At 44.5% G+C, this 23,513-nt stretch overlaps 1 protein-coding gene across 4 annotated transcripts in view; it reads left to right on the top strand.

The window, feature by feature from the left end:
* ptpn20 (protein tyrosine phosphatase non-receptor type 20) overlaps nt 1-23,513 on the top strand; it is a 54,335-nt gene that overhangs the window by 15,832 nt on the left and 14,990 nt on the right. For 3 of the 4 annotated variants that reach the window (XM_084709566.1, XM_084709565.1, XM_084709568.1), the window contains 25 exons: nt 2,154-2,333; nt 2,799-2,877; nt 3,851-3,931; nt 4,545-4,620; nt 5,064-5,229; nt 5,869-5,940; nt 6,188-6,362; nt 6,749-6,884; nt 7,094-7,232; nt 7,603-7,755; nt 8,058-8,243; nt 9,037-9,238; nt 9,536-9,785; nt 10,028-10,116; nt 11,352-11,429; nt 11,705-11,812; nt 12,188-12,304; nt 12,655-12,863; nt 13,897-13,998; nt 14,091-14,184; nt 16,628-16,713; nt 17,105-17,270; nt 17,915-18,126; nt 20,148-20,246; nt 23,063-23,496. In XM_084709566.1, coding sequence (XP_084565692.1) covers nt 2,154-2,333; nt 2,799-2,877; nt 3,851-3,931; nt 4,545-4,620; nt 5,064-5,229; nt 5,869-5,940; nt 6,188-6,362; nt 6,749-6,884; nt 7,094-7,232; nt 7,603-7,755; nt 8,058-8,243; nt 9,037-9,238; nt 9,536-9,785; nt 10,028-10,116; nt 11,352-11,429; nt 11,705-11,812; nt 12,188-12,304; nt 12,655-12,863; nt 13,897-13,998; nt 14,091-14,184; nt 16,628-16,713; nt 17,105-17,270; nt 17,915-18,126; nt 20,148-20,246; nt 23,063-23,496 — 3,689 coding nt within the window. The remainder of the gene's footprint in view (nt 1-2,153; nt 2,334-2,798; nt 2,878-3,850; nt 3,932-4,544; nt 4,621-5,063; nt 5,230-5,868; nt 5,941-6,187; nt 6,363-6,748; nt 6,885-7,093; nt 7,233-7,602; nt 7,756-8,057; nt 8,244-9,036; nt 9,239-9,535; nt 9,786-10,027; nt 10,117-11,351; nt 11,430-11,704; nt 11,813-12,187; nt 12,305-12,654; nt 12,864-13,896; nt 13,999-14,090; nt 14,185-16,627; nt 16,714-17,104; nt 17,271-17,914; nt 18,127-20,147; nt 20,247-23,062; nt 23,497-23,513) is intronic. The other variant, XM_084709567.1, reaches the window with a different exon arrangement.

Genomic DNA, 23,513 nt, shown 5'->3' with positions numbered 1-23,513 from the left:
CAGACAGCAAATATTTCACTATATCCAAAACAGATCTGAAATGTCACTAAGCAAATGAACATAGCCTATATATAGGCTGAACTTTGATAGGAATATAAGGAGACAATGAAAAATATATGCTTGACCACCCAAAATTGGCTATTAGTATTAGCAATACAGTAGCTAGCTAGCGTGACTTGATTCAACCTGGATTTTCTGTGTGGGTATTATAATGAAGAGACACAATTGAAGTTCATGATTTTATATCAGGCTGGATGTTGATGCCATCAAGCTCTTAAAAGAACTCCAACACAGAAAAGAGAAAAACGGAACATAAATATATAGGCTACAGCTTTGCCAGTTATCCGGCGTCTTCCATCAGTCTCCGCCGCCCTCCGACTCTGTCTCGACTCTGTTTTGCCAGTTTGTCTGTCTGTTTCGACTCTGTCTCGACTCACTTGGTTACTCACTAGGTTACAGTAACTGCCGATTTTGGCAGAGGAGAAGACACAAGTTTTTACAAGTTTCATAAGCACTTGCTCTATACTCTTCCTCCAACGAGCAACTCTTCGCTTTTGTTCTGAGGTAAAATTTGGTAGTTCTGAAATTGTCTACTTATCCCTGTGAAAGCAAGCTGTTTCACCTTTGGCCTAGTTCAGACAAAATCTGAATTTCAGCAATCTGAATTTCAGCAATCTGAATTTCAGCAATCTGAATTTCAGCAATCTGAATTCGCGCAATCTGAATTTTAGAAATGTGTATTTCTGGATCAAAATAATTCAGTTTTGTTAAATTCGGCTTACAAAAAATTCAGATATTATATATTCAACAGTAAAATATTTAAGTTTTATGAAATTCGACATACAAATATTTCAGATCTTTCACATTCAAATTCAGATACTTTTGCCAGCTTTCTAGCTCCATATGAGAGTAGATTTCCAAGTCTAGATATACTAAGTATAGGGTCAAAACATGTCTTGATGTCTTGATCTGGATGAGTTTGTGAGACAATTTGCTGTCCAACATGGCAATCGCTGTATTGTTCTTTTTTAGCTCTATGACCTAATGGTTGGAGCTTGGAATTGAATATTTAATACATGAATTGTTTTGCTGCTGAATATGTAATATCTGACATTGTTTTAAGTAGTATTTATGGTAAACCTGAATTGTTGTGAAGATTTTTTAAATTCCTAGATGTGTTTTATGTATAACAAAAATACATATTTTGGCTTATTGTAATAATAGTTTTCACTATCTAGATTTGTATAAATAAAGGGGACATCATCGACAATAGAATGATATGCCATCGTTGATTTCCAACTTGCCATCCCATGTAAAACATTGTCATTGCTAGCCACGCTGCAAAGTAACCATATCTCAGCTACCAGGTACCAGGTGAACTAAAAAACTGCAGTGCAGCAATAATGACTCAATTTGATTTGCTAGCTAATTAAAGGCAGGATTGGTAAGTTTTGCGATCCTAACAATTTTGGCTTGAGGTCGGAAGGATTCAAACTCAAATATCCCACCCCCTCCCTTCAAAGCCACTTCCCCAGAACACATGAATTAGTTGCCTGACTACTGCCAGGAGGTAGGTAAACAGATAGACAAGTAGCCCTTCCAATCATTGCATTTGGTCAGAAAGCATTACTAAGTTTGGTCCAAAGTAAATGATTGATCTTGTTTGTTACAGTCCTGCAACGTCCATAGATATCAGATTTACTAGATGTTACTGTCAAACCTTTTGATTTATTGGTTGCTATCAGGACATGAAGTTTATTTCAGCAAGAATTGCGTCTCAACATTACCGACCCTACCTTTAAGGCATGGCCAATTAAAGATGAAACTGTAGTGCATCATAGCAGCTCACACTGTAGAACTATATGAAACGCAATGTAATGTATTTGCAGAAGCTTTTACCCAAAGCGACATACAGGGGGGATTTGAATATGTGACCTTTTGATCTGCTGTCAAATGCTGTATCACTGAGCTATATATCCAGTGACTTTATGGTCTCTGGTCCAGGTTTATCTGTTAGAACATCTTATTTTCTCCTTCTCCTCTCCCTCTCTCATCTATTCCTTCCCTTCTCTCGCCTCTCTTACCTTCACTCTCTTTTCTCCCTCTCCTTTTTTCATTTTCTCGCGCCTGGCTTACCGCCTTCTCTCTTTCAGCCAGTCCCTTTGAGTGACCATCTGAACTGCCTGCTACTGAGCATGTGCGAGGACCTGTCCCATCGCAGGGTGACCCTGAACTCCATCCTAGAGGCGTGTGAGTCTCAGCACAAGGCCTCTCTCCTCCCTCCACCCAACAGAGTCATCCGACAGCTGGTGGAGGATGTTTTTCATGACTCAGTAAGTCTCTGCTTGTGTCCCTGCATCAATCTCCATTCCTCCATTGCTACCTCTTTTCTTCCTTTATCCTTTTCATTCCTTTTTCCCTTCACCTCTCCCATTCTCTTCCCCTCCCTCCTTCAATCCCTCTCTCCCTTCTTCTCTCCCTTCCTCCATCCCTCCCTCTTTTCTTCCTTTATCCATTCATCCGCACGTCCTTCCGTTAATCCTTTTTTCCCTACGTTCATCCTTTTAACCTTCTCTCCGTCCGTCCTGCCACCCCCCTCAATCAGTCCCTTTCTCAATCTATCTGTCTATCCATGTGTAACCATCTGACATGTAACAAGGCATTCCTTTTGCATAACAATAATGCTTAAAATCAGACCAAAATACAATATAATTACATTTGTCAAAATACAAATACATTTGCATGTAATTGAAGAGAGGAAAGCATTTAAACAGCTTGTTGTTTGACTGTTTGCCTAGCAGGTGGATCAAGGATCTCTGCAGGACAACATTGTCCACCTCAGTGGGAGGAGCCAGATGATCAGAGAGAGGCTTCATGGTAAAGAAGAACCTTTCATCAGTGAAGTAGTTTCCTTCTAGAACCTTTTTGTTTGTTCTAGAAGTTCTGCCTAGAACCCAAAATGGGTGGAACCCTCTGAAGGTTACACTTTAAAGCAGTGTTTCTCAACTGGTGGGTCACGAGTTGATGTGGAGAAGGTTGCGGACGTGTATCAGCCCTGTCCAAAAACTTTTATATTTAAGTTACCAAACTTCAAATGGTGCACTTTTATTTTGAAAGGTGCTCATGTCTCACACATTCACCATGAGACACAGAGGAGATAGCCGTCTAGAGTTATACAGAATTACATGCCACCTACCAGCCAAACAGAAACACCACCAGCACCACCCCTGCTGCTCCTCCGGTTGTGACTTTATGACCAAGGACCAAAGTGGGTTGTGAGGTTAGACCAGTTGAGACTGCTTTAAAGGGTTCTCTCACTGGAACTACAGAATATTCTAGGAATCTAAGGTCCTTGTATCTGTCTGTACTTTTCTGTCTGCATGTTTATGTCACCTGATGAGGATGTTCTTGTGGGCACGGGATCAACACATAGCTAGTGAAAAGTGAATATTGACCTTTCCTGGCCCAGACTCCTACGCAGTCTGGGCCAGGGTTTTCTCCTGTGATGACATGGGCTAATAGGCTTACAGGGTTAAACCTAAAGACAGAGCAGGATTACAAGTGGGTGAGCACCTGTAATCAGGGACTCAGCACAGTCTTTCAGTTAAACCCTCCCCTCAGACCCATCTCTCGTCCAACATATCTCTGTTTTTTTTTCTTCTCCTCTCTCCTCCCTTCTCCCGCTCTCTGTAATTCTACCCTCCATTCACCCCCTCCCTCCTCTCTCCTTCCCCTCTCCCTCCTCTCTCCTCCCAAATCATCTCTGTGTGACACCGTGTGGGATCATTCCCCCTGCCTCCTGTTGTGTGTGTGTGTGTGTGGTGCATGCTGGCATGGCATCCCCGGGCAGGTAAGAGAGGACCCTACCCAGATTACACCCCTGGGGCTGCAGCTGACTTCAGGAGGTACTCTGAGGACTCCATCAAGTCAGGTGAGACCGGGGTGACCCGGGTCAACCAGAGATTTTTCTAGAAGGAACAAGGTCCATCATCCTGTGAACAGGAGCGAACAGGAAGCATCAGTGCCAAATTGTGTGTTAAGGAAATATGATGAGGTCGATAGATATACCTGTACTGTTGGTGTAAGTGTCTCCGTTTTGTCTGTCCCGTCTTGTCTCAAGATTTGTCACTGTGTTCGGAACTGCTGTTCTGTCAGAATTACTGCTGGACCTGTGTTTTATGTACTCAGACTGGATTTTTCTCACGGTTGAGGAGATATTGAGGATACTGAGGAACCTTCTAGACTTTAAGTAGTTGAAGCATTCATGTTATTGTTCTACAGCTGCCTAAGTAACGCATTCAACAGGATTCTTACATACTCTAAGGGTAGATATTATTCAACAAAATAATGTAGACTTAAGAAATGCTTAGAATTGTTTTCATTTGAACCAGGAACGTGGTTTAAAGGTTTTGTGGAAAAATACAAACAAATCTAAATAATTTGCTAAAAAGCTTGTGACGTTATTCATAGTGAAACGGTGTAGAGAAGAGCCGCAAAGGCTCCGTCCTTAGATGTGTGTTCAGGATGTGGTGTGTGTTCTCTAGGGAGTCTGCCACACAGACCCTTCAGACAGAGACCACGAAGCTCCCCGACCCCATCATACCCCTGCAACACAGACAGGTAAACACACACACACACACACACACACACACACACACACATACACTGTCACACACATAATCCGAGCCAACTCTGAGATAAAAACATGCTGACACTCTTACGCACGCACATGTGCTGACACACATACACACTGTCATACAAACTCATCTTATATACCCCCCTCTTGAGCTCTTGCACACGGCGACAACATAAAACATAAAATCCCTTAAATACCCACATACAGTACTTATAGTATATGTGTCTCTGTCTTGTGTACCTCGCTGTTTTATCTCTCTCCTCTTCCCTCTGTACCTGGCATGCTTGAGCCTGAGAAGAGCTGACAGTCTTGAGTGACTGATGCCAGCTTGCCCCCCCCCCCCCCCAGACTGACTTTCTACTGCTCCCCCTCTCTCTCCCTTTCTCCTTCTCTCTCTGCCCCCCCCCCCCCCCCTTCCTTCTTCCAGGCTCCCCAGAGGCCTCCGTCACAGGGACAGCAGCTGCAGCTCTCTGTACCAGAGCCCGTACCTGGACGTGCCCCCCAAGCCGTCCCCCGCGCCAGCGCCCAAAACCCACAGCCCCTCCATCACCTTCAGCGAGTCCTCAATCAGCCTCACCCAGAGGAAGGCCAAGGTCAGCCCGCACCTCGCTGCTCATCACTGCAGCCTGTAGAAGGGAGAGCTACCAGAGGACTCCTAATGCTCTGGTCTTATGCAGGGACACAAATGATGCTAAAGGATCTGCTGGGAGTCTTATCCCCCCCCCCCCCTTTACTGTGTCCTCTGTACTGTAGCTAAGAGCTGGACAGTCAAATCTATATCATATGTAGATATCACTATGTCTATTTGATTTGAGTTTTTTGTTGTTAAATGTTTCTAATAGAGAATTTCCTAATTTTGGGCAAAATAATCTTTGCTGTATAGCAAGGACAGAGAAGGGTGATGTTGCGAGAGCTACAACTTGCCTGTGTAGCTCTGTGTCCCTCTAGCTAGCGTTGCCGGGCACCAGTGACGTCACACACCGGCCCTATCACAGCCACTTTTGTTTTAGTGACATTGATGGCTCGCTGCAAACTGCGTAGTGCAGGTAGAGGTGGGGGTGAAGAGAGAACAGCCAGATACCATAAACACACACACACACACTCTACCAGGCCAGGGATGAGGTGAGACCTACCATAGCTAGGGCATGTGTGTGTTGTGAAGACGCGTGTGTGTATGGGTGTGTCTAGCCTAGTTGTGTTTCTAAGCAGTCTGTGTGTGCGTGCGTCGTCAGGCTCTGGGTCCCGAGTTCATCAGGATGGCGGAAGAACAGCAGATCGTTCTAGAACTCCCCGGTTCCATTGTGGTGAGTATTATCACCTTTTTCCTTCCTCTCCTCCAAGAGAGGATTCTCCCATTCTTATGTCTCTCCTGTCGTTTTTCGATATGCGAAGTTAATGTCTCGAGTGACGCTTGCTCCCTGTGTCATTTGTATTGCTGTCAGCGTTTGTGTGCTCATCCGTGTGTTTTCTTTCCTACCTTCTCTCTCTCCTCTCTATTCTGTTCCTCCATCTCTACCCCCCCCCCCCCCCCCCGCCCACCCACACACACAGTCTAAGAAGGGTCGATCGTGTGTGTCTCAGAGGGAGGTCAGTGTGGTCATGCCCAGTGGTCAGGTTGTGGCAGTGCGCTGTGACATCAAGTCTCGAGGTCGAGATGTGTTTGACATGGTGGTGGCTCACGCCAACCTGGTGGAGCATTTCTACTTTGGTCTGGCCTTTATCGACGGTAAGGACGCCCTGTTGCCTGTGTGTGGTGTCCCTGTGCCTGTGTGCGGCTGTGAATGGTCCTCTGTCTGTGTCTGCCTGTGACCGTGCCTGAGTGTGTGTCTGTGTGTACCCGTTGTTGTTCGTCAGCGTGTGTTTGTGTGTGTGAGTGTGTGCGTCACGCATAGTGCATGTGCCTGTTTGTTACTGTGTGTGTGTCTGAGAATGTGCTTGTGTGTCTGTGTGTGTGCTTCTTTTTCTTTTATCATGTCTGTCAGTCTGTCTGTCGACCTGAATCTGTTGGGCTGTTGAAAATGAAAGAACTCCAGCAGTTCCAATTAACTGTATCCATTTAATCCCAGTACTCGTTCATGGATGTGTGTTTTTTTGTGTGACTTCTTTCCATAGACGATGAATTTTTCTTTCTTGACCATGAGACCAAAATCTCCAAAGTTGCCCCTGACAGTTGGAAGAAAGCCCAGTCAACCTCCTTTCTGGTTTACCTACGAGTGAAGTTCTTTGTAGAAGACATCTCCTTCATCTTGTAAGTACTGATTAGTCATCAGTCATTCAGATACTGTTTACAAGAAGCGGTTGCTAAGAGACTGTATCAGTATGTACAGTTTGACTTAACAAGGCAATGTCTCTGGATCAAGTAATGAGGTAATACATGTGTAAATATACAGAGTAGATCAACAACCACTATTGTGGGATCATTTTGTTAAAACACTTTATGATTCTAATTGTTCCCAGACACAGACTGACACGTCATCAGTACTACTTGCAGCTGCGGAAGGATATCCTGGAGGACAGGCTACACTGCAACGAGGAGACTGGCCTGTTCCTGGCTGCTCTCGCTCTTCAGGCCGAGTTTGGGGACTACATGTCTGAGGTAGCTATCCAACTCCGCTATAGCTCAAATAAAGGATGAGGGTAAAATACAACTTCTCCAAATCAAAACCTGCTTTTCCCTATAAAGCCATAGATACTTAGATAAATTAATATCTCTGATAAGATGTGAAAAACGCTTGACCATAATGTTTGGCGAGACTTCATTCTGAAGTGTGTCCCAGGACGATGTCTTCGCTGCACTTTCTCTAGTGTACTTTCTGCGTTCGCTAGCCTGTGCCTCTGCTCTCTAACGTGTTCGCTTCCTTGACAGCAGATGTTGTCAAGTTGATGTGAATTGTGGCATCAACTTGTTGTTGTAGCATCCTCTGTGTAACTGTGAATGTGTGTGTGTGTTGCTGTGTTTCTCTCAGCTGTATGGGAAGGACTACTACCAGCCAGAGCACTACGTGTCTAAGAGGATGCTGGAGAGGATGGCCTTCCACAGCCTGAAGGAGGAGCTGCCCAGACTGCATGCTAACCACAGCAATATGCTGCCGGAGGAGGCAGAGACAGAGTACCTGAAGGTGGGGGAGGGAAGCACACACACACACACACACACTTGCACACACATGCACCCATCACACCTATACACTTAACACACACGCAAATACACAGACATACAAATACAGCACACACAGACTCACACATAGACAAGGTTTTCTACTCAGTCAATAGGTAAGGTTGTGTCTCACACACACACACACACACACGCCACACTCATTAAGCAGTTAAGGCTTTCTATGCTGTTAATTGGTACAGTAGGTTCTCTGTCTTTCTCGCATGCATACACACACACTTGCCACTGATGGTCCAAACCTCCATCCAGATCGCCCAGCAGCTGCCTGAATATGGGGTGCTGTTCCACCGGGTGGGCCGTGAAAAGAAGACTGTTCTGGGCGAGCTGGTGCTGGGGGTGTGTGCCAGGGGCATCATCGTGTACGAGGTGAAGAACCACCTCCGTACCGTCACCAGGCGCTTCCTCTGGAGGGAGACCGACTCCATCTCCACTGGGGTAGGAAACACTACAGTCACAGAAACATCTCCACTGGGGTAGGAAACACTACAGTCACAGAAACATCTCCACTGGGGTAGGAAACACTACAGTCACAGAAACATCTCCACTGGGGTAGGAAACACTGCAGTCACAGAAACATCTCCACTGGGGTAGGAAACACTGCAGTCACAGAAACATCTCCACTGGGGTAGGAAACACTACAGTCACAGAAACATCTCCACTGGGGTAGGAAACACTACAGTCACAGAAACATCTCCACTGGGGTAGGAAACACTACAGTCACAGAAACATCTCCACTGGGGTAGGAAACACTGCAGTCACAGAAACATCTCCACTTGGGTAGGAAACACTACAGTCACAGAAACATCTCCACTGGGGTAGGAAACACTGCAGTCACAGAAACATCTCCACTGGGGTAGGAAACACTGCAGTCACAGAAACATCTCCACTGGGGTAGGAAACACTGCAGTCACAGAAACATCTCCACTGGGGTAGGAAACACTGCAGTCACAGAAACGCTACAGTCACAGCTGCTCGGGTAGGAAACACTACAGTCACAGAAACGTTACAGTCACAGCTGCTGGGGTAAGAAACACTACAGTCATAGCTGCTGGGGTAGAAAATACTCATGTTCTGTACTGTAACGATTGTTTTTTGTGTGTAACTCTGTGTGTTCATGTTTGTGTATGTGTGGGAATCTGTGTTTGCGTGTGTTTGTGGACACGCACGTCCATGGGTGTGCTTCCATGTGCATGTGTGTGTTTGTGTTCATACGCGCGCATGTTTCCAGAGGCGTAAGCTGACAGTGGAGTGCGGTGGCCCCAGTGGGAAGAAGCACAGCTTCATGACGGAGAGCTCAAAGATCGCCCAGTACCTCCTGAGCCTGTGCTCAGCTCAGCACAAGTTCTACAGCGAAATGACCTCCCGCCAGCTCAACCAAAGCACTGCCACACAGGCCATGCAAGGGCCCCCAGGAGGCGCAGGTATGCAGGGTGAGTACGGGCCATAAAAAGGCCAGGTCTCCTGGCTGTGGCCTGTCGTTCGGTGGGCAAACTACTTGGAACCCTGCTCGTGACCCAACTACCCTGTGTAGTGAAACCTTATTTAAAGGGTCCATTGTGAGATATCTACCATCTAAATACCCACATGTATGTACCCACCATCCTCAACATCAACAATGCGTTACACCTCAACGAGGTTCCTAGAGAGTTTAACGAGTCCAACTAGTCCATCATCCAGAAGTCGTAACTTCCCCCTGCTGTTGCCTGTGTCCCCTGGTGTTTCTGCAGATGAGAACATCGAGAAGTACTTGTCCATCTGTCGCTCGCGAAACTCCCACATGAAGCGCCTGTCCTGCTCCGAGGGCGGGATCAACCTGTTGGGCCTCGGTGCCGGCCCGCCCGATTTGCTCAGCAAGTCATGTGATGATCTGAGCGCCAAGATGGAGGCCCGTCTGCGGCAGCAGCGAGAGCTGAGGGAGATGAACCGGGGCCCGGAGCCACGCGTGCTGGGAGAGATGAGAGACCAGAAGACTTGGAGGTAGGATACCTGCTGCTGGCTGTATGGGGACTGCGAGAGAGGAGAAACAAAGACATACAAAGAGGAAAGACAGAATGAGAGAAAAATAGAGAAGGGTAAATGGAGATATTAGCGGATTCTTAGTTGAATGTTTATCAGTAGTTTATCAGGAAACCTCGAATAGGAGTTCTGACTGTACTGTGAAAACACGCTGTACACTGTTGCTGTGTCTGTGCTGTGTCTGTGGCGTTGTTGTGTTGCAGCTCCACAGAGCCCCTCCCCAGGATCACATCCCACGGCTCACTCTACAAGCAAGACCCCGAGGTCGTCTCCATCACCTCACAAATACGAGGTTAACACAGATGGACTCTACTGTGGACCCTATTTTATAGAGATACCATATAGATAGCATATAGATAGCATATAGATAGCATATAATAGCATATAAGTGTGTATCTGTTTGTGTGCATGTGTGTGTGTGTACGTTTATTTGTGTTTGTGTACAGTACCAGTCAAAAGTTTGGACACATGGGAAAATGTGTCAAAACTTTTGACTGGTACTGTATATACCATTTACAAACTACAGTATATAAAAATAATGTATAGTATTTAGTGGTGGGCCATTATCGACGTTAACGTGAGACTCTTATCGGGCAATAAAAAAAATATCGCCGGTAATCTATTCTCAAAGTTGGGTTGGGAGCTGGGTCTATACTACGCAAGCTATGATGACTTTCACCTTGATATGTTAGCGCGGATGTATTCCTAGCTGAATTGCACTGTAGGGGGCGAGAACGAGTCTTCAAACCTGTGTGTTTGCCTTTTGTATGAAATTATCACATCAAACGTGATGTGCTAACATGGACGCAGCTATAAAGCCGCCTAGTTTGCTTCAGGGAAAATTTATTTTTAAGAAGCTTCCCAATGGAAACCTCGAGAAGACTAAGGTTGTTTGCACCTTGTGCTATGCAGAATTAGTTTACTGTAGGAGTTCTTCCAGTCTCAAATACCACCTAAACGCAAAGCATCCCTTAGCTAATGCGGAAGATGCCGGCCAAGCACTGATATAGCGCAGGGGAAGAGTCTGCGCCAAACTACGATGTTTGAGTGCAACCCCAGGCAAGCCCGTCAGCACAGCTCTATTAGCCAAGCTAACTAATCTAATAAACAGTTAATAAACACAAGTACATCTTATTGAACATAATTTATCACCAATTATCATAGAACAGCTTTCTCAAGCAGTTTGTGATGCATTTTGGAAACAGGAGATGAGCCCCTGGTCTAAATGCGCCACCTGGCTTGAGAAACCCGTTCTCAAAGACTTGATTTGAGTCATTATTTGGGTAGCACACATATTCTGAATGCCTTTGGCGGAATTCAAATGAGCCATTTTAATCTAGATTAATCTAGATTAACGCCAAAATGACAGTGGGATTAATATAGATTAAAACTAATAATCTATGCCCACCACTAATAGTATTCCATATAGATACTAAAAGTTGTCTGTGTAATGCTTTAATTGACCTTTAATGCTGCTCATTGTAACGGTGAAACAGGGTTTAAATCCAGTGTATTGTTTGTCTGCAGTTGACACTCCAACCAGGGGCTCTCCAGAGAGAGAGATCATCTGTGTGACTTTAAAGAAGGACCTTAAGCTTGGGTTTGGTAAGTATGCGGGAGGGGGTTGGAGTTAAGGTTGTTTAAACAGAAGTGGCTTTACATCAAAGAGACAGGGATGAAAATGTTGCAGATTGTGCCAGCTTCCCATTTGAAAAGACCAAATACGGACCCAGTTATTCAGAGTGTAGTGATACAGTAAATATTTGGGTGTCTATGTGTAAAGTTAGTTCCATTCACTTTATAGATCCTTTAGGAAATTCAGGTGTTTATATTTGTGAACTGAGGTTGTATCCCCCCTGTTGGCCTTCGTCCTCCCCCAGGCTTTGTGATAGTAGGAGAGGACAACAGTGGTAAACTGGACCTGGGGATATTCATTGCCTCCATTGTGCCTGACGGGCCTGCTGATCGAGACGGAAGAATCAGACCAGGTATGGAACAGTCTCTCTCTGTCTCTCTCTCTGTCTCTCTCTCTCTCTGTCTCTCTGTCTGTCTCTCTCTCTCTCTCTCTCTCTCTCTCTGTCTCTCTCTCTCTCTCTCTCTCTCTCTCTCTCTCTCTCTGTCTCTGTCTCTGTCTCTCTCTCTCTCTCTCTCTCTCTCTCTCTCTCTCTCTCTCTCTCTCTCTCTCTCTCACTCTATACATACACATACTATCACGCACATACAGTATACTCACACACACCCAAGCAGTCACATGCACACACACACACACACACAGTCACCAGCTAACATGTAAGAACTTTCAGCCTCTATGGTCCTGATGATGACTCATGGCCAGTGCTGCACATTGATTGGTTAATCCACAGGGGGCCGTCTGATATCACTGAACAAGATCAGTCTCGAGGGCGTGACCTTCACGGACGCGGCGGCCATCTTGCAAAGCAGCCCAGAGGAAGTAGAGCTCATCGTATCGCAGCCCAAATGTATGCAACACCCCACTTTCTACACACCTGTACATACTTTGACCTACCTTTCTCTAAAAAACATATATTTACCTGTCTCTCTCTGTAGTAACCTCTGCACACATGCATATACCAGTACACGGCACCCTAGCTCTAACACACCTGGTTGTACGGAACCCTAGGATCTGGTTGTATTGGGGAGGCCACACTTTCCACTTCCCGTCTCTGCCTAAGGGTGGAGGTGGGAGGAGAGATCGACGCCAGTGTACCTCTGTGGGCAACTGTGAAGACCTTGGTGGCACTGATTGAAGTGTTCCACAAATTTGATTGGATCCAATTGTGCTACTGGTTCTGTCTGTTCTGCCTGCCAGACTCCCTGAGGGACAGCAAGACGTCCCTGGCCCCCAGCGGTCTGGGACGCATGCTGGAGAGAGGCTTTGGCTCCCAGACCACCCTGAGCGGGAGCGAGTTCAGACCGGCCATGGAAGAGCTGGAGGAGGCCTTGGTTCTGTCCAACATGGCCACGCCCAAGCATGGCAAGAGGCTGCACATCCCTGTGGTGCGCATCCTGGACGCACAGGTAGGCCGAGCCCTGTAGATGGTTTTGTTGTTGTTGTTGTTGTTGTTCTACCCCCCAGGGCTATATAAGGTGTGACTGTTATTCTGGACGATCTATGCCCCATGAAAACATTGTTGCTGACAGGAACATGAGAGAGGGGTGTTGGTGTTTGATGGGCCGTGTTGAAGTGTAGTGTTGGTGTGGGGGGCGCGGGAGGGGGGTTGTTGTTGTTGAGGGTAGTGTTGGGGGGTTAATGTGAGGGGTGTGTGTTGAGGGTAGTTTTGTGGTGTGTGTGTGTGGGGGGGGGGTAACGGTAGTGTTGGTTTGTATGTGGGATGAGGTCTCTTGAGGGTAGTGTTGGGGTGTGTTCGGGGTTGTTGAGGGTAGTGTTGGTGTGTGGGTGTGTGTATTTCTGTGTGTGCGGGGGGTTACAGGTAGTGTTGATGTGTGTGTGTGTGTGTTGGGGGGGGGGGGTAAAGGGTAGTGTTAGTGTGTAAAGGGTTGTTTTAGGATGTACAGAAAAGGCAGGTATTTGGTTTATGGTGATTACCCATGTCAACATGAGTTAAGTCAAGGTGGGGGCTCCTGGAGTTGTTGTCTGACTTACAGACCCATGTCGAGACTAATTAATACATTGATTACATTAATAGATTAAAGGGTTACTGAGGGGTGTGACGTAATCGGTTAGTTCTTTCTTTTTGTATTTTTCTCCTCCACTTCTTCCTCTTTCTACTCCCATCTTTGTCTCCCATCTCTATCTTCATAAATTTGTCTTGGTTCTCGCATCTCCTCCCTCATCTGCCTGTCTCCCTTTTGTCATGTCTTTAATCTCCCTCTCTCTCTCTCTCTCTCTCTCTCTTTCTCTCTCTCTCTCTCTCTCTCTCTCTCTCTCTCTCTCTCTCTCTCTCTGTCTCTGTCTCTGTCTCTCTCTCTGTCTCTCTCTCTCTCTCTCTCTCTCTCTCTCTCTCTCTCTCTCTCTCTCTCTCTCTATCTCTCTCTCTCTCTCCCTCTTTCTGTCCGTCTCTCCTCTCCCTCCACTTCTCCTGTCCTCCAGGAGGTTCTCTCCAGGTCCTCCTCTATCTGCAGCCTGAGATTTGCAGAGCAGCTGAGTGTGGAGCTGAGAAAGACCAAGGGCAGCCTGGGCATCAGCGTAGCTGTGAGTGTGGAGTTTGCTCATTACACTTTCCCCATGCTGACCTTACTTCTCCACAGCAGTGGCCGGGTCTGTGATGCTGTTGTGTGTCTCAGGGGGGAGTGAATACCAATGTGAGATACGGGAGCATCTACATCAAGAGCCTGGTCCCAGGGGGCGCTGCAGAGCAAGACGGACGCATTCAGATAGGTAACCACACACTACCCTACACCATAACCACACACTACCCTACACCATAACCACACACTACCCTACACCATAACCACACACTACCCTACACCATAACCACACACTACCCTACACCATAACCACACACTACCCAACACTATGCGGTGCTGAGCGGTTAGGGAGTCGGGCTAGTAATCAGACGGTTGTTGTTTCGTGCCAAATGACGTTGTGTCCTTGGGCAAGGCACTTCACCTTACTTGCCTCGGGGGAGAATGTCCCTGCACTTACTGTAAGTCGCTTTGGATAAGAGCATCTGCTAAATGACTAAATGTATGAATGTAAATGTACCATAACCACACACTATCCTCCATCCTAACCACACACTAACCTACACAATAACCACACACGACCCTACACCATAACTACACACTACCCTACACTATAGCCACACACTACCCTACACCATTGGTAACCACCCCCCCCCCCCCCCAAAACGCTTTCAAATAAACACAACAACGATCACAACGATGAGTAAACATTAAATAAAGAATAAAATCCCTGAGAAAATGTCAAGTCTGTGCTGAACTACGCTTTGGCCATGCCAAAGCTGTTCAACGGTGCACACACGATGCACGGTCACATTCACTCCCTCATCGCCTGCAAATAATATTTTGTTAGTCTTCTGTTCTGTTAATGCCTGGCAAACAACAAGCTAAGAAGGACTGGGTCACTTGTGGCACATATTCACTCATTTTAAGCAATCAATCTACCTGAACAAAATTAGACAAAACGGAATTCACCAAAATTTAATGCAGTACAGCTGAACTTGAACTGATGTTTCGACTGAATGGCAATAACAAGGAATGTCAGAAGTCACTGGCTAGATAGCGTTAGCTAACTATCTAGCAAGATTACATACAATCCATTCGCTAAAGTTGACAATACAACACTTGGATTTTTACCATTCCTCACTTCCTCACAAATTGCTGTGTTTGTCTTCCTTAATGCCTAATGCAACAACACTACAAATATCTTAGTCGTTGCATAGAACACATTAGGCATTAAGGACATTACGGAAGACAAACACGGCAATTATTGGGTGTGCTATGCAACGAGTAAGATATTTGTAGTGTTGTTGCACTGGCTTTATATGTGCGCCCCTATTTTTATCGTGTTTTTTTTGTATAACGTAGAATAAATGGACATATCATTTTTGATATAGGCTACCCGCCTCTGTAAAATCCTTAAAGAACTAGGTTATGTAACATGGAGTAGGAACACGTTCAATGATAAGGTACATCTTTTCTTCTTAACTCCACCAAAGTGCCCAGGGCAATTCACGCATTCATGAACGTTTTCTTATCTGGAATTCATCATAAGACCAGAATTTAAGGATTTACCTTTCGCCTTTGCACATTTCTCGTATTCTTCCTTTCTTTTATTCTTAAATTTTGCCCCGGATAGCTTTTGCCTCTTCATTATTTTGTTCTTCAAAGTTCTTGAACACACACACTAACCTAACGCCTCACTATGATACCATGTTCTGATAACACCAGTACATACCCCTTCCTTTTTTAAGGGGTACATATATACCTGGCTCATTTTACCCTAATGTTGGATTTATTTTTTGAATGTTACAATACTGGTTGGAGATATAGAAAGGGGCGCCAAAAAAAACTGCACAGCAAAAAAAAAATGTTTTGGCGCCCCCCTCTGAGTGGCGCCCTAGGCAACCGCCTATACCGCCTGTAGGAAAGACCGCCCCTGTGCTGCAGCACCCCCTGACAGCACGAGAATTTAAAATATGACTTGAAAATCCACCACAGTGGCACAGCTCCGCAGTAGCGGACTGGCCATCGGGAGCACCGGGAGAAGAATAATGATGGAAAACCAGGCTAAGACATGTAAGGGTGGAGCTGAAAAATTAAGAGACAAAAATACATCACTTTCACTAGACAAGGTTATGAAAAACGGCTATGTTTATTTTACACAAAGTTCAAAAAATATTTTGTGCTAAAATACAGGACAAAAAATGTGTTAACTATCGAACTCTCGAACGAGCATCACATACAACACAGAATGTGCATGCATTAGCAGGTTAGCTGTGGTGGCGTGTACGGGGGCCGGTTCTGGTGAGCAGGTCTGGATCAAAGTCAAGGGCCTATTTTTACTCCCACATAGCCTATTCATAAACCACCTCCGTGGATGCGAGGGTCGTGAGTCACTGGCACCATTATTTTAGGGGTCGTGGGCTGAAACGTTTGAGAACCCCTGCCCTACACTATAACCACACACTACCCTCACCCTAATGTACGCTACAAAATACACAACAAACACGTGTCCTCTATGTTGAGGTGATTGTTAAACTTTGAGGATGATGACGAGGAAGAGGATGATAGTGTGATGATGATGATGATGATGATGATGATGATGATGATGATGATGATGATGATGTGTGTGACAGGTGACAGACTGCTGGAGGTTGATGGATTCAACCTGAGGGGTGTGACACATAAACAAGCTGTGGAGTGCCTGAAGAGAACTGGGGAGGTATGACACACACACAAATACATAAACACACACACACACACACACACACTTCTGGTAATTCATTATTTCCTCTATGCTCTTGTAATCACTGCCCTAGTACAGACAGGAATGCACACTCACACACACAGTAACACACACACACACACAGTAACACACACACACACACACACAGTAACACACACACACACACAAAAAGCCATGTGGTGACAGCCCTGCTCGGGAAACTCAGCTGTTTACGCTCGTTTTTATTTTGAATCAGGCTAAGTGGATTATCCTGGCTAAGTGCTGGCTGACCTTAGAGTGCATTCACTGGGACACTGAGTCCAGAAATCACATAGAGCTGTTTGTGCATGTGTGTGTGTCTGTGTCTGTGTGTGTGTCTATGCTGCAGGTGGTGAGTCTGCTGTTGGAGAGGGAGCCCAATATGGTGTCCGAGCCTGGAGCTGATTCACCCCGCCTCCACTCAGCCAAAAGCGTACCACAACCCTTCAGGACAGAGGTTTCTATGGAAACGTCCTTGAATGGCAGGGCCAAGGACTACAGCTTTATGACTGATGGTAAAGGAAGAATACACACTCATGCACATTGACACCAGATGCCAGCAGACACTTTCTTTCTCTCTCTCTCTCTCTCTCTCTCTCTCTCTCTCTCTCTCTCTCTCTTTCTCTCTTTCTCTCTCTCTTTCTCTCTTTCTCTCTCTCTCTCTCTCTCTCTCTCTCTCTCTCTCTCTCTCTCTCTCTCTCTGTCTCTGTCTCTGTCTCTCTCTCTCTCTCTCTCTCTCACACTCACACTCCACTTTCACACACACATAACATTTCTAGGCAGAGGCGCACACTGCCCAGAGGTGGCCCTGATTCCTCTGACAGCTACATTGTGGTGGCTGTCAGAAACGTGCAGCCCTGATGCCTCTCCCCCAGTCCCCTCCAGTCTCTTTCAGCCTCATCTCTTTTTATTTTAGACATTTAAATAACTTATAATATGCATTTGATTCTATATATTTTACAATGTTTTAGGGGTCTTAGGATTTCATCTCATGTCATCATGTCCCTATGTCATATCATCTCCTCTCTTCCCTCTCTCCTCTCCTTTCCCCTCATCTCTTTGCCTCCTTTCCTCTCCTTTCCACTCCTCTCCTCTCTTCTCCTCTCATTTCACCTCCTCTTCCCTCCTTCCTCTCTCCTCGCTCTCTCCTCTCCAACAGAGAACACTCATGAGGTGGTTCTGAAAAAGAATCTGTCTGGGCTCGGCTTTAGCTTCATCATCTCTGAGCTGACCTCCGGTCCTGACCGTGGTTCCGTGGTCCGGGTCAAATGGCTGTTCGAGGGCCAGCCCGCCAAGGAGAGCGGGCAGATCCAGCAGGGAGACGTCATCCTGGCCATTAACGGGGAACCGGTCAAGGACCTGTCATACCAGGTAGGATCCGGCCAGGACTACCAGGGAGTGACAGAATGATAATGCAGCCAGTAGAATGTTAAGATAATGGTATAAAAATGCAGTCATCATAATGTGAAGATAATGGTACGACAATACGACCATTATGATGTAAATATAATTGTATGAAAATGAATTCATTATTACGTAAGAATAATGGTATGATAATGCACCATTATAATGTAGAGATAATGGTGTGATAATGCATTCTTTACAATGTGAAGATAATGTTATGACAATGTAGTCATGATCATGTAAAGATAATGGTTAGAAAATGTTGTCGTGATAATATGAAGATACGGGATAGCTGTCATGGCCTCTATCTCAGGAACCTGCCAGTCACAGGTTCTCCCAGCAGGTAGGATATGGATAGTTTATGGGCTGGTTTTCAGAAAGGTTCAACACCATCAGTCTTCACAGGTCCAGACTGTAGCAGAATTCCCTTTATGGTAAACTAGGATACATATATCACATCACTAGGGGTGTAATGATACACTCGATTCAATACATATCACAATATTTTTTACTAAATATACAAATTAAACAGAATTTCAAATAACATTTATTTCCAGAACATTAAACATTTTCAAAAACTTTCCTCATTTTACATACAACTTAGTTCATTCAGTTATTAGTTAAGTCAGGTCATGTAAGTTTAAGCGATTTCTGTGAATGTATGTGTGACGCAGGTGTAGAGTAGGTTGCGTGATGGTTGCTCAACAAATAGGATAAAACAGACATCATACTGCAAAAACATTGCCATAACTCTACGATACATATTGTGACATTTTTGCATTGCAATATATTGTACCACAATATGCTGTTACTCTCCTACACGTCACATAATGTGACCTAATCAGAATGACTACCGTGTAACACTGCTCTGGATCGCTCTGTGTTCACGTCACCACTTCACTAAAACCATAATCTAATCTAGCAGGAATTAGCTGTGTGTGTGTCGTCCGGCTCTACAGCCCAAGAGCTGATGGGATTACATACACATACACAACACACACGTGAGGAAGTGATTGTCATTGCAGAACTGTGGTATATCTATTATTATTAAAATGGCTAAACTACAACTATAACTACAGAATCATCCAGATTGAGTGGTATACACACTCCCATGATGCCTTGTACTCAGTGCTTAATTTGTAAAGTGGGAGGTCCTGTAGCGCAGACGGGGGGTGGATCCGGCGACTCAAAGCGGGGGTTGGAGGTAACGGAACCCCCCCAAAATTGCACTGCCGACATACAGGCATGCAAACAGGTCAGGCTGCGTGTCCAACGATGTAGAACAATGCGGCCAATCCCCGACCCTGTAGGGAGGTCAGGGGGCATGCTCCCCCGGAATAACATTTCTCAAATTTTAAAGTAAAAAGCATCAACTCATGCACTTTGAGAGCAAAATTAAGAGGCTAGATCAATGTATAAAACCTCTCCCCACTCTACCCCTGATTGGATGTGAGGTTTAGGCATGAGGAGTGACGATTGGTTCCAGAACCAGTTGTAAAGTAGAGAAGCACAGGTAAAATGTTGTGTTGGCCAAGGCCACGACCCCCAATGTTTACAGTAAACAGGCAAATGTTTATTTTAATTTCAGAACATACACTGCATGTGTAAGAAAAAAAAAGAAAAAAAGCAACAATTATCCAAACGAAACGAGTCTAACAGCTAGCCTGATCAACCAGAACAAGCGCAAGTGTCACTTGAAGTGCCTCCCCCCGTCTTAGTCAGAAAATTCACCTCAGAATGCATTGAAAATGCAAACACAAGATTTTTGTCGAACTTCAATGGGGAATAAAGTCTAACAAGACAGATAACCACATTGAACACTTCACAGTAATTATTTATTTTCATTTCGGCGAATCATTTTTCTTAGTGACACAGGAGGTGCCGGATCCAATAAAAAAGGTTCCAGATCCAACGTCGGAGATGCCGAAACATGTTCCGGCTCAAATTAAGCCCTGGTTGTGCTGACCTTTGACCCTTATGCTCTCCAGAGGGTGTTGTCGATGCTGCGGGGAGCTCAGTCTGAGGTTTTCCTGCTCATCTGCAGACCCAGCCCAGGAACCCTGACAGATGTAGACAACAACACCCTGGTGAGTGGACACACACATGCACACTGGTGAGAATGCACACATACACACACACACATATACACTGGTAAGCATACAAGCTAATAGTTATATATATTTTTTTTGTTAAACATTAACATTAACAATACATTACTAAGTTATTATTAAACACTGTTTATCATTAATAAACACTTAACATGTGTTTATTGGGTGTGCTCAAGCCTTCGGTGAGAGCACAACCTTTGTTCTCTCACATATATCTTATTATTCTTTTTGCCCCCCTAAGGATCTGTCAGTATTTGGACTACATAGACAACGTCGGTGTTAAAAGTTTCGTCTTGGTAGAGATTGAGTTGCTTGTATTTTTATTTACGTTCTGTTGCACGGTTTAGGCTGAACTTAAGTTTTTCTGCCAGGAAGTGCCTTGTGTCAACATAGGGTACTCAGTGCCAACGTTACAATGTCAGCACAAGTTAGCAACGACGCACGGATACAACGTGCATAGATGTGCTGTTGCACAGCGAGTATCGTATCGTGCCGTGGTGTACTAGCATCATACATGTACATTAAGCAAATCAAGACTTGCATGTACAGTAAGTAATGTCACATTAACACATTTATTTAAACTTTAAAGCTTTTGTGGTGCGTCGCTGGCTTCAGTGCCACAACCTTTTATGTCAAAAGAAACATTCTAATTTCCGGCGTTTTCAAACAATCCCCTCAGTGAAGTTTGGTTAGCAACAGCAGCTAGCATGCTCGTTGCAAATTATTTTGAATACTTTTGAATTAGCCATTTCTACCAAAATAGATTTAAAACGTATTTATATTTTTGGGGGCATATTTTCAGTTAGCAGATGGTACTGTTTGAATCATGATTCCATGTTTGATAATTGCATTGATAACTGCATTGCCATACTTTATAGACAGCATGTTAACATAGTTGCAAACCAGTAGTAAAAAAAGATGTTAATGGTACATGAATGATATAATATATACGTATTGCTAATGCTTATAGAAAGCATTAGCAAATAGTAAGGAAACTATTTGCATAACGTTTAGAAAGCATGAGTACATAACTAACAAGTAACAACATATTTACTTATGTCTTTAATTCACATATTCCAAGTTAAATACGTGATACACAATCATACTTAGCATATGTGTTAACAACTATTTTATAAACACTAATGATGCAACTTGTGATTAATAATACAAGTTCAACAACACTTCTGCTAAGTATGAGTGTGTATCATGTATTCAACTTGGAATACATTAATTAAAGACCTACCGGTATGTAAATATGTTGTTAGATATTTACTCATGCTTTATAAAGGTTATGTAAATAGTTTACAAACTATTTTGTAATGCTTTCTATAAGAGCTCATGTACCATTTAACAGCTTATTTTGCTAGCTACTGGTTTGCAGCTATGTTAACAAACTGTCTATAGAGGATGGCAATGCACCTTATCGATTGAATCATTATTATTTATTTAGTTTGTATTTCTTTGTTTATTAATGATTAAGTATTTAATAATAACTTATTAATTATTTCATAATGTCTTATTTATGTTTAAGAATGTATTGTTAATGTTTCTTTTAAAGGCTGAACTAACTATTAGCTTTGTAAATGCCAAATAGCATTGACTTATTATTAAGTGTTACCCACACACACACATACACTGGTGAGCATGCACGCACACACACATAGACACTCACACAAACTTAAACACACACATACACAAATAAGCAACAACACACTGGTGAGCACACACACAAAACATTAGGAATGGAGATTTTAACTGATTTCACTATTCGAATAGTATCCGAAATTATTTTCGAATATCCGGATAATCTATTTTGTTAATGTGGTTCCGTTATGTAATTAGCCTGACGTGACGCAAAGCATACAGTAAACACATAAACCACCACACATACTGGCAATAATTGGGACTGTTAAGCTATTAGATTAAATAAGGGTTGAATAAAGAAAACAAATGAAAGATCAATTTATTAAATCAATTTATTGACAATGAACTTGAAAAAACGCTGCGTCTTCAGACGTAGGCTCTTAATTTGGCGGAGAAGCGATTAGCCTATTATTATGTGAAATAAAAAGTAGGCTACATTGGACTAAATTAAACACATTGGGTAGGCTATCCTCGATAAAAACGAAAGACACACATGGAGAACTATTGCATATTAACTTGGATATTAACTTGGAACTGGAATCCTATAGGATACGGTGCGCCACCACACAATACAAACATAAACAGCCGATTACGCTAGCTCTACATGGCTACTGGTAAGAAAATAAATAAGCCACAACTGCATTAGCCATACGCATTTTTATTCAGGAGAATTAGCATGTAAACATGCTCAGGGGAGTACGAGCAGGCCGGCGTAGAAAAGACTGCAGGCCGGCGTAGAAAAGACTGCAGGACCTGAGGTTGCTGCGAGGTACTGCTTAGCCAGGACACTATGCTTCTTGTATCGCCAAATGAAATGAAAGGAGACTCGCAGCAGAACACAGGCGTAGCCTACCTTTTTTGATGGTTTTCATAATTTTCTAACGTCACAACTATTAGAATTCACAACACGACGCGACGGTTTTTCAATAAAATGTTTTTTTTAAATTAAACTACGCTCATAAGTATTTGAAAAAAGTATTCGAATACTAACTTACTTTAGGATATCCGGATATTCGATTAACCACGCCGATCCCTACAAAACATATGCTCATGCAGACTCTACCACACCCACATTTACTTACACTCTGCACACTGTCTAAGGCCTTGATCTCTCTCTTCTGCCTCCCTGTCCTCTCTCTCTCTCCCCATAGAGTCCATCTCGATCTCCCACCCGTGAAGTCAGGTCCAGGTCTCTGGACATCAGGTTGACTGAGGACTACAGCCAGCTCCTCAGGAGGCCAGAGGAGCCCCAGGCAGACCAGCAGCCATGCCAAGCCCAGGAAGAGGCCTCTAGCCTGGACACCCCTGCCAAGGTGCCCCTTGATCCTCCTGGTCTTCCTAAGACCCAGCAGAGTCAGGAGAGCCAAGACAGTGAGACACTTCCCTCCCCCCTTTCCTCCCACCCTCCTGCCCCGTCACCCCCCTCCCCTGACTCCCACGAGTCTCCCCAGTCTGCCACCTACCCTCGGCGCTTCAGCACCCAGGGTAACAATGAAGATGAGGATGAGGACGTTTCCAGGACATCCGTTATGCGTCTCAGAAGGAGCAGCTACCTCAAAGCTAGTGCTAACCCCACCTATGCCAGGTAGTTTCTCTCTCACA

The sequence above is a fragment of the Hypomesus nipponensis genome, chromosome 11 (assembly GCF_054491055.1).
Source record: "Hypomesus nipponensis isolate SF chromosome 11, ASM5449105v1, whole genome shotgun sequence".
Classification (NCBI taxonomy): Eukaryota; Metazoa; Chordata; class Actinopteri; order Osmeriformes; family Osmeridae; genus Hypomesus; species Hypomesus nipponensis.
The sequence above is the reverse complement of the archived record's forward strand: the minus strand, read 5'-3'. Positions and strand labels throughout refer to the sequence as shown.